This window comes from Corythoichthys intestinalis, chromosome 7, assembly GCF_030265065.1.
Source record: "Corythoichthys intestinalis isolate RoL2023-P3 chromosome 7, ASM3026506v1, whole genome shotgun sequence".
In the NCBI taxonomy this organism is placed as follows: Eukaryota; Metazoa; Chordata; class Actinopteri; order Syngnathiformes; family Syngnathidae; genus Corythoichthys; species Corythoichthys intestinalis.
In genome coordinates, this window is record NC_080401.1 from 36539428 (window position 1) to 36557015 (window position 17588).

Genomic DNA, 17588 nt, shown 5'->3' on the forward strand with positions numbered 1-17588 from the left:
TTACTGTTAAAGTTATTTTTTTTTTGCAGGTGAAATGTCGCATTTGTACTTTGTATATGACTAACCTGCCATATACAAACAGTTGCCACCTCCTCAATGCTGAAGCATTACTGGCCCAAGCATGAGAATGAAGTTTCTGATAATCCCAAAATAAACACAGGTATAGAGCCATTCCTTTACTTTCCCACAGTCACTTTTTTGGTAATTTATTAGAAATCTGTAATTAAGCTAAAAAAAAATTTTTTGTCCACTTCAATTTCTTTCTGGTGGGCTATGGTAGCACTTAGATGACGAAGTGGGGAGTCAAGAAGGCAATGCAACTGTAGATGAAATTGCAAAAGTGCAACGATGCATGGCTGAGCCGAACATGAACCAAAGCCGAACTGAGCCAATGGACATCTTATCCAAACCTCTTTCAACTGGAAATTCTTGTGCATGCTGGCATCGTTGGTTCCATGCGTGTGTGTTGTCCACAGCAGGCTTGTTTAATTTTAAAAAAAAAAAAAAAAAAAAAAAAAAAAAAGGTAACCAACTAAATTTTAAACATAAAAAAAAAAACAACTATGTTTTTGAATAAAATTTTATCAGAACAAAAAGTCCACAGGCATTCCTCATTCACACATTCTTTATTACTTACATTTTCACATTATAATATATGTTCACATAATTTAAAGATATGGAATAATGCAATATGAATGCAAAGACTTAAATTATTTGATTTTACATGCTATGTCATCAATTCAGTGTCAGTCTGTCAAGTGGGTTGCCTGTAGGGATTTTTTATGTCCAGCAGGTGTCAGTATTCAATGACACAGTATCCACACTGTGTCAACACAGTGTGTCACTGTGTCGACACGCTTCATGAGGTCTCACGGACCCATCACTAGGCAGGCGTTTTGACAGGCAAGCAGTACAGGATCTTGGAGGGAAAAACACAAAAATTAGCTCAGTATCAGAATTACAAGATTCTTTGTTAGCTGAAAGTCACATACCTGTAGGTGAGTTGTTGATCTGGTGATGATGTGAGGCCAAGGACCGGTTTAAGTAAGCTCCTGACAATGATCAGCGGCACCTGGTCCCAGGCTCACACATCAGTGCAATCAAGGCAGTGACACAAATACACAAACACAAGGGGGAGGGTCTCAGTTTAAATAATAGTATTCAAACATTAAATATTTACAGCAACACAGAGTAAATGCTTTCTCTCTCCATTTGTTGTTATGCAACAAATGTTGAATTACTTAAGTTGCACACATGGCAGATCACTTGATTACACCAGCCATTTCATTAACACTCGATTGAATAACTTGCAGTCAGGAAGTGACTTCAAAATGCAATTATGACTTTGAATAAAACACCATGAAAATTTCCGTACGCCGAGATGATGTCCTGTTTAGTGTCGTAGCGGATGCCCGCCTTCAGGGTACGTGCTGTTGTGACGTCACAGGTCGACCATTAAATTTCAAAATTTTTGGCATATTCGGTCTGCACGGTCCGCCCCGGATCAACCTATCATTTGGACTGTCAGATTAATGATCCGGGCAGCATCTTGCGCACTGACCATCAGCGGGAGTGATTGCTATAAAAATCTGGTAAGCTGAGGCTGGATCCGGCACGCAGTCACCTGCTATTGCATACTGCATAATGTATTTTTGCCCCTTATATTCTGAAATTTATTTCGTAACAAGAGGCAAAAATTTCCTGTTGAAGTGTGTCGTAACCTGAAAATTCCGTTTGTAGAGATGTTCATAAATAGACGTACCACTGTACTATACATTTTGTTATTAATGTTTGCTTTATGCCAGGGGTCCCCAACCTTTTTTGCACCACGGACCGGTGTGATTTGGGTCTTTTTTTCACGGACCGGTGTTCTGTATAATTTTGCACCCTTATAAAATTTTGCTACCAAAGCTTTTGTGGCGGTGAAAAAGCCCTCTTTTATATTCGGTTGGACTCTTTTCTACATGTCCGTCCATGATCAAACGTAAGTTAATATTCTTTTCTTTAAAAAAAAAGTTTGTAGTATTTACTTCGGAATCGCTGCATTCGCGGCCATTTTTAACATTACGCGCATGCAGAATTTGTCAGAACACCGGCAATGTGCGGCAGAAAAAATAAAAATATAAATAGCATTTGTTTTTAGCCCCGTTGTGTTAAGTGCAGGGAAAATATAACTCACCCGCTGAATCAGTGGGAGGCCTGAGCTTGTTTTGTTGAGATGAGATAGTCCTATCTTGGTGTGATGGGAGAGTGAGAGAAGCCTGCTTCACAAAGCTACGATGTTAGAAATTGTTGCACGGTTTTCAGTGCTCTCATAGCGATGTCAGGATATTCCGGAATGACTTTAACCCAGAACCTCGGTAAAGCTGTTGTCTCAAATGTACGGTACTATTAAGGTTGCCGTCATTTGCAATCTCTACAAGCTGATCCTCCTTTTGCACAGACATGCTCGAATCACTCGGTTTATTCACAAACGGGACACAAATCCACTCCTTTACAGTTTGTGGGTCTTTAGTGATTGGGAAGTAGCGTGGATTTTGTTTTCTTCGAGGTTGTAGGCTCATCTTCTGGCTCGTCAGGTGTCCTTTTCCCCGTAAAAAATCGTCTTTTTTTCAGTCATTCTAGTGTTGGAGCGAATTATTTCCGGGAACAAATGTGATGCGCCCGCCCTACGTCATACGTTATTATCGAGGACAAGCGCACATAGATATGCAAAACAAGATGTACTGCTAGAAGTCCAATCAATGGATTTCTCTGACGACATTCTATCCTGTAGTAATATATCTAGAGTAGAAAGGGATAGGGTGATGTGGTGTGTTAATGGGAACAGGCCAAAGTTATTTCGGCCAGAATGCAGTCGTTAATAAATTATTATTTCTGTCTGGCCCGGTAGCAAATGCGCCACGGACCGGTAGCGGTCCACGGCCCGGCGGTTGGGGACCCCTGTTTAATGCACTCTAAAAATTGATTCCAAATTTATCTCACAAACAACACCGACTTATTTCCCGAAGACGAGTTCTTTGCTGTGTGTCTCTCAGCCTGTTTTGTCTGTTCACCAATGCACTAATGTCTTGTTTTCAACCAACCTCATTGATAACATGGACCGCACAAGAGCCCACGCTCCAGTAAGTAACACGCACCGCTCAGTTACTCTTCACCTCTCTCAATGTCTCACTCACCTGCTCGGCCTTCACTGACTTTGACACACCAGCTTCATTCTCGCCGTGCTCCGGTTCACATACACTATTTTGTTCAGTTCATGCCTCGGATTCCCTTCTACATTTCACTCTTTCTGTTGAAAACACGCACAGCGAGTCTTTACAAAAACATCACCACAGATCCAGTGAATCAATGGTTTCATTTTGAAATTAAGTGGCTTGCTCTTTCTAGTTAAGCATCTGCTATGCATGTCAGTTATCATCATTTTTCAGCAGAGACTCTTGAGGTCGAACACAACCCTTTACGGAATGCTGGTCAAACAAAATTTATTTAAAGGCAATAATGTAAATAGAAATAAACCGTGCACACAATGTTGTTGTACATGCAGTTAGTTGTATATCAGGGGTGTGAAACCAATTCATTGGTGGGGGACTGCTGGAATTAGTCTTGGAGAGTCAGGACTGCATCAAGGATTCCCCCCTGAAAAAGGAATGTCCACTTTGTTAAAAGAAAACAATCAATACTTCATTGGCTTGTGCTATGGCACGCCATAAGAGAAAATGCCCAGAGCAAATAATGTGTGCGGGCCACACTCATTTTTTTCTGTTATTTATTTACGTATATATTTTTAAAAAATAATTTTTTTTCAATTACCCATGGCAAAATACGCACAGGCCACACTAATACTACATTTTGTCGTCAAATAGGGGGCTACAAAATAATGTCACATGAGCCACAAGTTTAAAACCCCTGCTATGCGTTAATAAAAAACCTAAATCGGGATTAATATACAAAAAGCCGGTCCATTATCAAATCATGTAATGAAAAATAACGGAATTTCACTTTCTGTAAATTACTAGGGGCATTCAAAAAGTAATGCACTCAAGTGCATTGCTCGTGCAGGATTTTACCAATCTTGTTTATATTTGGCACAAACATGAGAGGACACACCTTTTTGCCATTGTTATACAGTGCCTTGCAAAAGTATTCGGCCCCCTTGAATCTTGCAACCTTTCGCCACATTTCAGGCTTCAAACATAAAGATATGAAATTTAATTTTTTTTGTCAAGAATCAACAACAAGTGTGACATAATCGTGAAGTGGAACAACATTGATTGGATAATTTAAACTTTTTTAACAAATAAAAAACTGAAAAGTGGGGCGTGCAATATTATTTGGCCCGTTTACTTTCAGTGCAGCAAACTCACTCCAGAAGTTCAGTGAGGATCTCTGAATGATCCAATGTTGTCCTAAATGACCGATGATGATAAATAGAATCCACCTGTGTGTAATCAAGTCTCCGTATAAATGCACCTGCTCTGTGATAGTCTCAGGGTTCTGTTTAAAGTGCAGAGAGCATTAATGAAAACCAAGGAACACACCAGGCAGGTCCGAGATACTGTTGTGGAGAAGTTTAAAGCCGGATTTGGATACAAAAAGATTTCCCAAGCTTTAAACATCTCAAGGAGCACTGTGCAAGCCATCATATTGAAATGGAAGGAGCATCAGACCACTGCAAATCTACCAAGACCCGGCCGTCCTTCCAAATTTTCTTCTCAAACAAGGAGAAAACTGATCAGAGATGCAGCCAAGAGGCCCATGATCACTCTGGATGAACTGCAGAGATCTACAGCTGAGGTGGGAGAGTCTGTCCATAGGACAACAATCAGTCGTACACTGCACAAATCTGGCCTTTATGGAAGAGTGGCAAGAAGAAAGCCATTTCTCAAAGATATCCATAAAAAGTCTCGTTTAAAGTTTGCCACAAGCCACCTGGGAGACACACCAAACATGTGGAAGAAGGTGCTCTGGTCAGATGAAACCCTCATCACCCTGAACACACCATCCCCACTGTCAAACATGGTGGTGGCAGCATCATGGTTTGGGCCTGCTTTTCTTCAGCAGGGACAGGGAAGATGGTTAAAATTGACGGGAAGATGGATGCAGCCAAATACAGGAACATTCTGGAAGAAAACCTGTTGGTATCTGCACAAGACCTGAGACTGGGACGGAGATTTATCTTCCAACAGGACAATGATCCAAAACATAAAGCCAAATCTACAATGGAATGGTTAAAAAATAAACGTATCCAGGTGTTAGAATGGCCAAGTCAAAGTCCAGACCTGAATCCAATCGAGAATCTGTGGAAAGAGCTGAAGACACAAACACTCTCCATCCAACCTCACTGAGTTCGAGCTGTTTTGCAAGGAAGAATGGGCAAGAATGTCAGTCTCTCGATGTGCAAAACTGATAGAAACATACCCCAAGCGACTTGCAGCTGTAATTGGAGCAAAAGGTGGCACTACAAAGTATTAACGCAAGGGGGCCGAATAATATTGCACGCCCCACTTTTCAGTTTTTTATTTGTTAAAAAAGTTTAAATTATCCGATAAATTTTGTTCCACTTCACGATTGTGTCCCACTTGTTGTTGATTCTTGACAAAAAATTAAAATTTTATATCTTTATGTTTGAAGCCTGAAATGTGGCGAAAGGTTGCAAGGTTCAAGGGGGCCGAATACTTTTGCAAGGCACTGTATGTTTTTCTTATTTTCAGATTTTTAAAGCTTAAACTAGCTTCCAAAATGGCTGCCCCTCTTGAAGCTCGTCAGAAACAAAGAGCTGTAATCGAATTCCTTGTTGCAGAGGGAGAAACCCCTCTGAGGATTCACAACCGGCTGGAAAATGTCTACAAGGATGATACCATAGACTAGTCCTGTAAAAATATGGATACAGCGATTTAAAAACAGTACTGAAGACCACGAAGAGGTGGGTAAAGCCAGCATAGCCGATAAGCCCAAAAAGTTCAAGGCCCAAAAATCAGCTGGAAAATTATGGCCATCGTTTTTTGGGATTCTCAAGGTGTAATCATTGTGGATTTTTTGCCGAAGCAAGAATTCGACGTGTTTGACCCAACTTGGACATGGCCAATGTGCTCCTCTAGCATGACAATGCACGTCCTCACACAAGCATCAGGACCATGGAGGTCATCACTTTATTTGGATGGACATCCGCTATATTCTCCTGATTTGGCACCGTCAGACTACCACCTCTTTGGTGCAATGAAAGAAGGACTCCGTGGCAACCGATATGGCAATGACGAAGTGAAAACTGCTGTCAAGAATTGTCTTAGAGATCAACCGGCTGAGTTCTACAACACTGGTATACATGCCCTCGTTCATAGGTGGACTGTAGCTCTTGAGAGATGTGTAGACTATGTGGAGAAGTAAAAATGTAATCCTCACACTTCTACCTTTCTTTTGATGTATAATACATGTTGCTATTATAATTTGTTTGTACATAATAAAGTTGGGTGCATTACTTTTTGACTACCCCTCGTACATGTATTCTACTCATAAGAATACTGTATGTTAGCCGTCCCAATGAAACCAGCCTATTATAGCACTGCATCAAAATGAGATATGATGACCTCTATATGGTTCTGGATGTTGTGGGGTTGTCTTGGTTGACCCACCTCTGCAACATCGCGTGGACATCGGGGACAGTGCCTCTGGACTGGCAGACCGGGATGGTGGTTACTCTTTTTAAAAAGGGTGACTGGAGGGTGTGTTCCACCTATAGGGGGATCGCACTCCTTAGCCTCCCTGGGAAGGTCTACTCAGGGGTTATGGAGAGGGGAGTCCGTCAGTAAGTCAGATTCAAGAGGAGCAGTGTGGTTTTTGTCTCGGACGCAAAACAGTGGATCTCTATAGACCCTACTCACCAACGTCACAGAATGACGTGTCGCTGTATCCGGCCGCCATATTGTCCGTCTCTGTTTAGCCTTATTCTCAATGGTTTCAATTAGTCGTTCAGTTTATAGAGCAATTCATGGAAGCCCCGGTGCTTTCAGACGCTGTAAACTCATTGGATGCGTTGCATAAAAGGCGTTATGTGGAAAAGCTTCAGTCTATCCATTCGCCAGATCCATATTTGATGCCTAAATCGATATTTTTCGACCCGCTGTCTTCGCCCTCTCTGCCTGACATCTGCTACCCTGATACAGTATCTACAACTAACTTTTCCACACAAAATCAGCCTATTCTCATGAAAGTTTGAAAAACTTTAAGAGCAGCACTCTAAGCAACATTACCCCGTGTGACCCAATTTTCTAAAATGGCGACAATCAATAAAAAAAAAAAAGTTGACTGCGATGGCCGACGCTTCAAGGATAGGTGGATATTCGACTATTTCTTCAATAAAACATGCAACAACTGAGTCAGCCTCATTTGCAAAGAGACAGTCGCTGTTTTTAAAGAGTTCGATGTGACGCGATAATATTACCGAACAAGACACGCTGACATGTACGACATTACAGGGAAGATACGCAGCGAGAAATTATAGCAACTTGAAGCTAATTTAATTTCACAGCAGCAGTATTTCGCAAGAGCCCGAGGGTCGAAAGAGAACGCCACAAAGGCGAGATTGTTGAAATTATGAATTTAATAAAATAATAATAAAGCAAATGTGACACACAGAAGGGCTCGCTAAAATTTCTTTAAATGTATTGTTCTACGTAAATCAGCCCAGGTAGCCCCCCACATTTTTACCACACCAAATCTGGCCCCCTTTGCAAAAAGTTTGGACACCCCTGTTTAACCGATGATCTGTAGACGAGGCCAGCTTCTTTCACTTGTTACCAGCTAAATATTATTCAAAAAATAAAGATGGTGGAAGAAATAAGCATCTTGAATTTGAAACTGTATATTGTCAGCGATTAGCCTAGCAATGATCTTAATTGTGGTTGTCAGCCCAAAACACTCTAAATATATATTAAATGCATCTTACCAGATATAAAATGACTACTACATAATCTGTGGTAATCGTTTGGAGCCCAGTTTTCTCGTCGAATTGCAGCAGTCCATCTCGCTCTCCTCTCCGGGTCTCTCGGAATAAGGTAGAACCGCAAGTCTCTCCGTCTATCTTCTCTGTTATTGCAACCGACCGCCACACATGCCTTCATCATTTTGATTATTAATGTTAACAAGCAGAAAAACACGCCATAATAGGAGGAATTTACGTAGTGGTAATGCATCAACAACGACGAGTTGACGGACAATATGGCGCGGGGGCGTGGTTGTGACATCATGTGAGTAGGGTCTATACCCTCAGCAGGGTTCTCATGGGGTCATGGGAGTTCACCCAAACAGTCTACTGTACATGTGTTTTGTGGACTTGGAGAAGGCGTTCGACTGTTCTGGTGAGTCCTACAGGGGTTGCTCCGGGAGTGTGGGGTATCAGAATCCCTGATACGGGGGTCCGGTCCCTGTATGACCAGTGTCAGAGTTTGATCTGTGTAGCCGGTTGTAAGTCGGATCCGTTTCCAGTGGCAGATGGATTCCGCCACGGCTGCCCTATGTCACCGATTCTGTTCATCACCTTTATGGACAGAATATCTAGGCGGAGCCGAAGCGCTGAGGGGGTCCAGTTTGGTGGCCTCAGTAATGCATCTCTGCTTTTTGCGGATGATGTAGTGTTGTTGGCTTCATCAAGCCGTGACCTGCAACTCTCACTGAAACAGTTCGCAGCCGAGTGTGAAGCGGTCGGGATGAGAATCAGCACCTCTAAATCCGAGACTATGGTCCTCAGACGGGAAAAGGTGGAATGCCCTCTCCAGGTCAGGGATGAGGTGCTTCCCCATGTGGAGGAGTTCAAGTATCTCGGGGTCTTGTTCACGAGTGATGGTGAAATGGAACGGAAGATCGACAGGCGGATCGGTGCTGCGTCTGCAGTGATGCGGATTCTGCATCGGGCCGCGGTGGTAAAGAAAGAGCTGAGCCAAAAGGTGAAGCTCTTTTTTTACCAGTCGATCTATGTTCCTACCCTCACCTACGGTCCCGAGCTGTGGGTCGTGACCGAAAGAACAAGATCCCGGATACAAGCAGCCGAAATGAGTTTCCTCCGTAGGGTGTTCAGGCTCTCCCTCAGAGATAAGGTGAGAAGTTTGGTCATCCGGAAGGGGCTCGGAGTAGAGCCGCTGCTCCTCTGCATCGAGAGGAGCCAGATGAGGTGGCTCGAGCATCTGATTAGGATGCCTCCGGGCGCTTCCCTGGTGAGGTGTTCTGGGCACGTCCCAATGGGAGGAGGCCGCGAGGCCGACCCAGGACACGCTGGGGAGACTATGTCTCTCAGCTGGCCTGGGAACACCTTGGTATCCCCCAAGAAGAGCTGGCTGAAGTGGCTGGGGAGAGGAAAGTCTGGGCTTCCCTTCTGAAGCTGCTGCCTTCGCGTCCCGACCACAGATAAGCGGGAGAAAATGGATATGCAACGTTACAAACAAACTGTTACTTTAGAAACTGTGACTTTAATGTTTGCATCCTAGGGTTGTGTCTGAATGTGTCCTTGTGTCCAGACCAATCATAAACATTGATATAACAGCTTTCATTATTTTGTATTTGTAATTCGGACAAATCTCAAATTTCTGTTTGTACAAGTTAAGGGCTGTTCGACTTCAGAGGTTCCGTTGTAAATGTATGCAAAATTAGTTACATTACATCTGGATCAGTAAAACAAAGTTGCAACAAAAATATCTCACTGCACATAAGCCGCTTATACTTTCATCTTTTTAATACACATGACTCACTGTGATAAGTACCTGTGTTCTCCATGTTTTCACAGAGGAAGCCGGAGGAGGCGGCCATACTTGTACAGAAAACGAGCCATTCACCGCAGTCGACCTACCTACTCCTGCTCCCTGGAGGAGGCGCAGGGCAGCCTTAGGGAAGGCCGCCCTCTCCCGCCACTCAACCCGTCTAACTCTTTCATGTCCAGGCGAGAGAGGAGAAAGAGGATGACCATGTCTGTGTGGGAGCAGAGGACCAGCCAGCTGAGGAGACACCGTCAAATGTCCAGCCGGGAGATTTTGTTTGGCGGCGGCAGCGAGGAGAAGGACGGCGCGGCCGCTTCGGTCCAATCCCAACACGGGCGCCCACAGTCCTTGCACCGCAAGGCTATGCAGAGCACCCCGCCAGGGGGTTTGAGGTGCCTGTCGGACCCCCTCGGAGACACCATTGTGTCACCAACCAAGAACCAGACTTCCACAGAGATGTCTTTTGAAGCCGTTCTGTCTGGTGTTATCCCCGAACCTCCCATGTCAGCACCGCCTACAGAGATATCTGACCCACTTAGTATAACGCCCGAAGACCTCCCTGATCCCATTCTGGATGAGCGGAGGAGCCCCAGATTGACTGGTGATCGTCAACATAGGGCCGTGAAAAAGTTCAGACCACCCGACAATGGTGAAGCAGGCAAGATCAGGGGCAGAAAGGCATTGCGTAGTCGTCAGAATGGCACCACGAGTCAAGGATCATCCCCTCGGAAAGAAAACCACTCGGCGAGTCGCTCGGTCAGCAGGGAGAGGAACGGTGAGAGGACCAAGATTCCAGGAGTGAAAGTGGAACAGAAAGAGGTACAGAGTGAGAAGACAGAGGAGTCCAATCCTGAGGAAACTGGGTGAGGACCGTGTTTATTAAATAGTGCTGCGAAATATGGAAAAATCTTTGATGTGAATATGAGCCATTTTTTATAGAAATAACAATATACCACCATATAATACAGCAATTATGACACCCCCCCCTTCTTTTTGAATTGACCAACTGATCTGTCACAAATGTGAAATGCATCAAGTACAAGTACAGCTGCAACAATGTATCCTATGTAAACAGAAGTAGCACCGTAGTATACATATTTTTGCTAATATCTAAAGATAATTATCTCCTGATAGTTAGGAGTAGTTTTTACTTATAATAAGTTAGCTTTATATCATTAATAACTAGAAAAAGTAATTCTGTAGAAACTGTGTGGGGATGCTTTGATTTTACGGTCTGTAATCTCACGCAGGTTACCTCCTGTTGATTTTGAGACATTTCCACGTCACTTCGTGTACATTTTGGGTCACTTGCTGTGGATTTTAGGACAATTCCGTACATTGCTGTTGATATTGGGTCACTTCCATTTAATTTGGGGGCATTTCTGGCTCACTTCCTATAATTTTTTGTCACATCCTGTTAATTTTGTGGTATTTCCTCGTCAGTACACAAACAGCACAATGGAATGTGATAATATACTGTCATGGCTTGAGTTAAGGTCTATTCAGTTTATGCCCTAGTGTTTCTTGTCTATGTGATTACCCATTGATTTCACCTGTTGTGGCCTGCTACTTGTGTCTTGCCTCTTGTACCACCCACCTGTGTCTCATTGTCTTATTACCCCATGTCTGTATTTGAGTGCCCCATGTGCTGTCAGTCTTTGTTGCGTCATTCTGTTCCCTCTTGTTCCACGTTTATGCCCGGTGTTCCTCTATACCAAAGTAAGTTTGGTTCCCAGTTTTTTGTTCTCCTTGAGTTTGGGTCCACCTCGCTTCCACGCCCTGACATAATCATTATAATATAACCAAAAATACAGTGAAAAAAATAAGCATTTGAACACCTTGCTATTTTGCAAGTTCTCATACTTAGAAGTCATGGAGGGGTCTGAAATTTTCATCGTAGGTGCATTATCACTGCGAGAGATAATCTAAAGACAAAAATCCAGAATTCACAATTGTATGATTTTTTTTTATCCATTTATTTGTGTGATATAGCTGCAAATAAGTATTTGAACACCTGAGAAAACAAATGTTTATATTTGGTACAGTAGCCTTTGTTTGCAATTACATAGGTCAAATTTTTCCTCTAATTTTGCACCAGGTTTGCACACACTGCAAGAGGTATCCTTGCCCACCCATCAGTCAGGTTTCTTGGCTGTCACTGAGAGTTTGAGATCCCTCCAAAGGTTTTCTATTGGGTTTAGGTCTGGAGACCAGCTAGGCCATGCTAAAACCTTGTTATGCTTCTTACGGAGCCACTCCTTGGTTTTCCTGGTTGTGTGCTTCGGGTCATTGCCATGTTGGAAGACCCAGGCACGACCCATCCTCAATGCTCTGACTGAAGGAAGGAGGTTGTTCCCCAAAATCTCACAATTCAGGGCCCCAGTCATCCTCTCTCTAATACAGTGCAGTCGTCATGTCCCATGTGCAGAAAAACACCCCCAAAGCATGATGCTACCACCCCCATGCTTCACAGTAGGGATGATGTTCTTGAGATAGCACTCATCATTCTTCCTTCTCCTAACATTGGTAGTGGAATTATGACCAAAAAGTAAAATTACACTCTTATCTGACTGCAATACCTGCTCCCATGTCTCCTCTGCATCATCCTAATTAAGACTGGCCTTGACATGTGCTGGTTTAAGCAGGGGAACCTTCCGTGCCATGCATGTAACCTTGAAAACGGTGGTCCCAGCTCTTTTCAGGTCAACGACTCCTGTCGTGTAGTTCTGGGCTGATTCCTCACCTTTCTTCGGATCTTTGAGACCCCATGAGGTCATATCTTACATGGGGCTCCACTCCAATTGAGATTGACCGTCATGTTTAGCTTTTTCCATTTTCTAATGATTGCTCCAACAGTGGAGGTGAACAACTTTGTCCCTGGTTTCTTTGAACAGCTCTTTGATCTTGACCATGTTACAAGTTTGAGTCTTACTGATTGTATGGATTGTATGCTGCTATCGACCTCAAACAAGTGCATCTGATTCAGGATAATACCATATTGGCCCGAATATAAGATGGCCCTGATTATAAGACCCTTATATTTTATATATATATATATATATATATATATATATATATATATATATATATATATATATATATATATATACATACAGTGCCTTGCAAAAGTATTCGGCCCCCTTGAATCTTGCAACCTTTCGCCACATTTCAGGCTTCAAACAAAGATATAAAATTTAAATTTTTTGTGAAGAATCAACAACAAGTGGGACACAATCGTGAAGTGGAACAAAATTTATTGGATAATTTGAACTTTTTTAACAAATAAAAAACTGAAAAGTGGGGCGTGCAATATTATTCGGCCCCCTTGCGTTAATACTTTGTAGCGCCACCTTTTGCTCCAATTACAGCTGCAAGTCGCTTGGAGTATGTTTCTATCAGTTTTGCACATCGAGAAACTGACATTCTTGCCCATTCTTCCTTGCAAAACAGCTCGAGCTCAGTGAGGTTGGATGAAGAGTGTTTGTGAACAGCAGTCTTCAGCTCTTTCCACAGATTCTCGATTGGATTCAGGTCTGGTTCATTGTCCTGTTGGAAGATAAATCTCCGTCCCAGTCTCAGGTCTTGTGTAGATACCAACAGGTTTTCTTCCAGAATGTTCCTGTATTTGGCTGCATCCATCTTCCCGTCAATTTTAACCATCTTCCCTGTCCCTGCTGAAGAAAAGCAGGCCCAAACCATGATGCTGCCACCACCATGTTTGACAGTGGGGATGGTGTGTTCAGGGTGATGAGCTGTGTTGCTTTTACGCCAAACATATCGTTTTGCATTGTGGCCAAAAAGTTCAATTTTGGTTTCATCTGACCAGAGCACCTTCTTCCACATGTTTGGTGTGTCTCCCAGGTGGCTTGTGGCAAACTTTAAACGAGACTTTTTATGGATATCTTTGAGAAATGGCTTTCTTCTTGCCACTCTTCCATAAAGGCCAGATTTGTGCAGTGTACGACTGATTGTTGTCCTGTGGACAGACTCTCCCACCTCAGCTGTAAATCTCTGCAGTTCATTCAGAGTGATCATGGGCCTCTTGGCTGCATCTCTGATCAGTTTTCTCCTTGTTTGGGAAGAAAGTTTGGAAGGACGGCCGGGTCTTGGTAGATTTGCAGTGGTCTGATGCTCCTTCCATTTCAGTATGATGGCTTGCACAGTGCTCCTTGAGATGTTTAAAGCTTGGGAAATCTTTTTGTATTTAAACTTCTCCACAACAGTATCTCGGACCTGCCTGGTGTGTTCCTTGGTTTTCATAATGCTCTCTGCACTTTAAACAGAACCCTGAGACTATCACAGAGCAGGTGCATTTATACGGAGACTTGATTACACACAGGTGGATTCTATTTATCATCATCGGTCATTTAGGACAACATTGGATCATTCAGAGATCCTCACTGAACTTCTGGAGTGAGTTTGCTGCACTGAAAGTAAAGGGGCCGAATAATATTGCACGCCCCACTTTTCAGTTTTTTATTTGTTAAAAAAGTTTAAATTATCCAATAAATGTTGTTCCACTTCACGATTGTGTCCCACTTGTTGTTGATTCTTGACAAAAAAATTAAATTTCATATCTTTATATTTGAAGCCTGAAATGTGGCGAAAGGTTGCCAGATTCAAGGGGGCCGAATACTTTTACAAGGCACTGTATATATATATATATATATATATATATATAGAGAGAGAGAGAGAGAGAGAGAGAGAGAGAGAGAGAGAGACTTTTTGAACACCAAATTAATTTTTATATAGAAAATAATTACAGTACATCCGAAACAAATGATTATAACAATGTATTTGAGAGGGAAAGCATTTTATATTGCCTCATTTAAATCTCAATATCTGAACATTTAAATATGTAAACTAAAAGGCAATTACATTCGTAAATGAATGGCTTCTGGTTTTTGAAATGTAAATAAATCAATCTATTGTGATTTAAAAAAAAAAAAAAAAAAATGACAATAACTGCATTAACCATCAAAGTGAAGTCTAACTGTAACTGTAGTCTTGAAACAAATCTGAATAAGGAAAAACATTGCAATAAAATAACGCAAACTGGTTAAACTAAAAAGAGTAGCTGAGATCTGTCAGGACAGAACATCGCTTCAATGATATCTGGCGCCATCTAGCGTCAATGGGGAGAGTAGCTGAGATTTGTCATGACAGAACATCGCTTCGTTGATATCTGGCGGCATCTACCGTCGTGAATGGGTATAATGTCTAGACCGCGAATATAAGACGACCCCCTCTTTTTAAGTGTTATTTCAATGCAAAAAACACCGTCTTATATTCGGGCCAATACGATACATCGAGTGGAGGTGGACTTTTAATAGGCAGACTAACATGTCTTTCAGGGTCAGAATTCTAGCTGATAGGCAGGTGTTCAAATACTTATTTGCAGCTGTAATACACAAGTAATTTGTTAAAAAATCATGCATTGTGATTTCTGGATTTTTCTTTTTAGATTATCTCTCTCACAGTGGACATGCATTTACGATGAAAATTTCAGACTCCTTCATGATATCTAAGTGGGAAAACTTAAAATAGCATGGTGTTCAAATACTTATTTTCTCCACTGTATGAAAATATTTCAGAATTGTGTAGGAATTGAGGAAGTTGCTAATAAATGCCAAAGAATGTATTTTTGGTGGGTGGAAGACAGATTACGGTTACTGATTCTTTCCGGTGTGTGTATTCAGGCCGGGTGACCAACATGGAGTGGACACTGAGCAACCAGACAACCATGTCCAAAAGCGGACACAGTCCCCTCAGAATAGCGAGGCATGCCCTCTTGCTGTGGCAGAAAGCAACCAAGAAGACTTAGATAAATCTCAACTGAGTTCCAGCGCTATCGTCGAAATGCCAGATATGGAGGCATCGATGGAGTTATCTACCATCACTGGTAACTAGTGAATTTTCCAACCTTTTTTTTTTTTAACGCTGACTGACCTGACAATCTTCAGTCGTGAGTCGTGACCTTCTCATTTGGCCTTTGTAGTCAACAGCAAGGACCCTGAAGCCACAAAGTCTGAGAAGGAGGAGAGTGAAGACCTTAAAGCAGTCAAAGCTGCGTCACCTGACAGCATGTTCATTTTCAAACCGGACAACCCGTAAGTTGTCATGGTTTGCGTCCCATTTTAGCAGCATTTTTCGGAACATATTTTCAGCCACTTCCATTCTTTTTCATTTGTTTGAGTTGTTGCGCCTTCGTTTTGTTGTCGTCAGGTTGCGCCGAGCCTGCCATTACATAGTGAACCTTAGGTACTTTGAAATGTCTATCCTGTTGGTCATTGCCGCAAGTAGCATCGCTTTGGCAGCAGAGGACCCCGTCGCCACCACATCCGACTGGAACAAGGTTTGTGCATCCATAGATGGCAGTTCACTTTTTCTGCCTTGTCATGAATCATTATTCAGAGGGACAATTTAATCATCCCTGGGGGTTGGCACCTCCCTTCCTCTGCACAGCAGTTGAAACAGCGCAGAAAAATGAGAAAAAATACATTCCCTTAAGTTGTTTTGCCCAAACTGTTGCTAATGCGAACTGATGGGGGGGACGATTAAATTGTGATTAGGAAAGCAAGTTATGTTTCTCATCTTTTGAAGAGACTGTTGCATATCAAAGCACAAGATAAGAGCCTTTAAGGTTTTAAATGTGCTTTACATTTCCCCTTGGTGTTATTTGTCCATATTCTGGCTTTTTTTTCTGTGTTTCATCAAAGAAAAAGCATTGGAAAAATTACACCAGGGAGCCGATATTTCCCCAGGATAGTAAAAACATGTAAAGATCAAAATGGCACCATGCTGCAATTTCCAACTTATTGCAAACAGGTTGGGGAGCCATGAGCCATGTTCTGGCTCATTGACTCCCATTGTAATTGTAAATCATATTTTTTTTCATAATTTTTGATATGATGTAAACCAGATGTGCTATAATGCATTTTCCGTGATTACTGATGCAATCGCTTCTTTGGCGAGTCAAAAACATGGAAATAGAGGAATTTGTGTATTGAGAGTCTTAACACCCAAAAGTCACTAGGGGGCGCCAAAGGCCAAAACATGAATTTGCTTGCGAAGAAATTCTGTCGTTATGCCTTATGGACTTATTTGGGACTCTAACTATGTCATAGTAAAAATTCAAATTAAACTTTTATTTTATATATATGTATATACTCTCACCGGCCACTTTATTAGGTACACCATGCTAGTAACGGGTTGGACCCCCTTTTGCCTTCAGAACTGCCTCAATTCTTCGTGGCATAGATTCAACAAGGTGCTGGAAGCATTCCTCAGAGAGTTTGGTCCATATTGACATGATGGCATCACACGGTGCAGATTTGTCGGCTGCACATCCATGATGCGAATCTCCCGTTCCACCACATCCCATAGATGCTCTATTGGATTGAGATCTGGTGACTGTGGAGGCCATTTGAGTACAGTGAACTCACTGTCATGTCTTTATGACATGGCGCATTATCCTGCTGAAGGTAGCCACCAGAAGTTGGGTACATTGTGGTCATAAAGGGATGGACATGGTCAGCAACAATACTCAGGTAGGATGTGGCGTTCCAACGATGCTCAGTTGGTACCAAGGGGCCCAAAGAGTGCCAAGAAAATATTCCCCACACCACACCACCACCACCAGCCTGAACCGTTGTTACAAGGCAGGATGGATCCATGCTTTCATGTTGTTGACGCTAAATTCTGACCCTACCATCCGAATGTCGCAGCAGAAATCGAGACTCATCAGACCAGGCAACGTCTTTCCAATCTTCTATTGTCCAATTTCGATGAACTTGTGCAAATTGAAGCCTCAGTTTCCTGTTCATAGCTGAAAGGAGTGGC

General features: G+C 42.5%; 1 protein-coding gene across 1 annotated transcript in view; it reads left to right on the plus strand.

Annotated features, from left to right (window-relative positions):
• LOC130918675 (voltage-dependent R-type calcium channel subunit alpha-1E) overlaps positions 1-17588 on the plus strand; it is a 312447-nt gene that overhangs the window by 213880 nt on the left and 80979 nt on the right. Inside the window, exons 22-25 of the mRNA XM_057840588.1 lie at positions 9776-10609; positions 15446-15648; positions 15745-15856; positions 15972-16101. Of these exons, the coding sequence (XP_057696571.1) occupies positions 9776-10609; positions 15446-15648; positions 15745-15856; positions 15972-16101 (1279 nt within the window). The remainder of the gene's footprint in view (positions 1-9775; positions 10610-15445; positions 15649-15744; positions 15857-15971; positions 16102-17588) is intronic.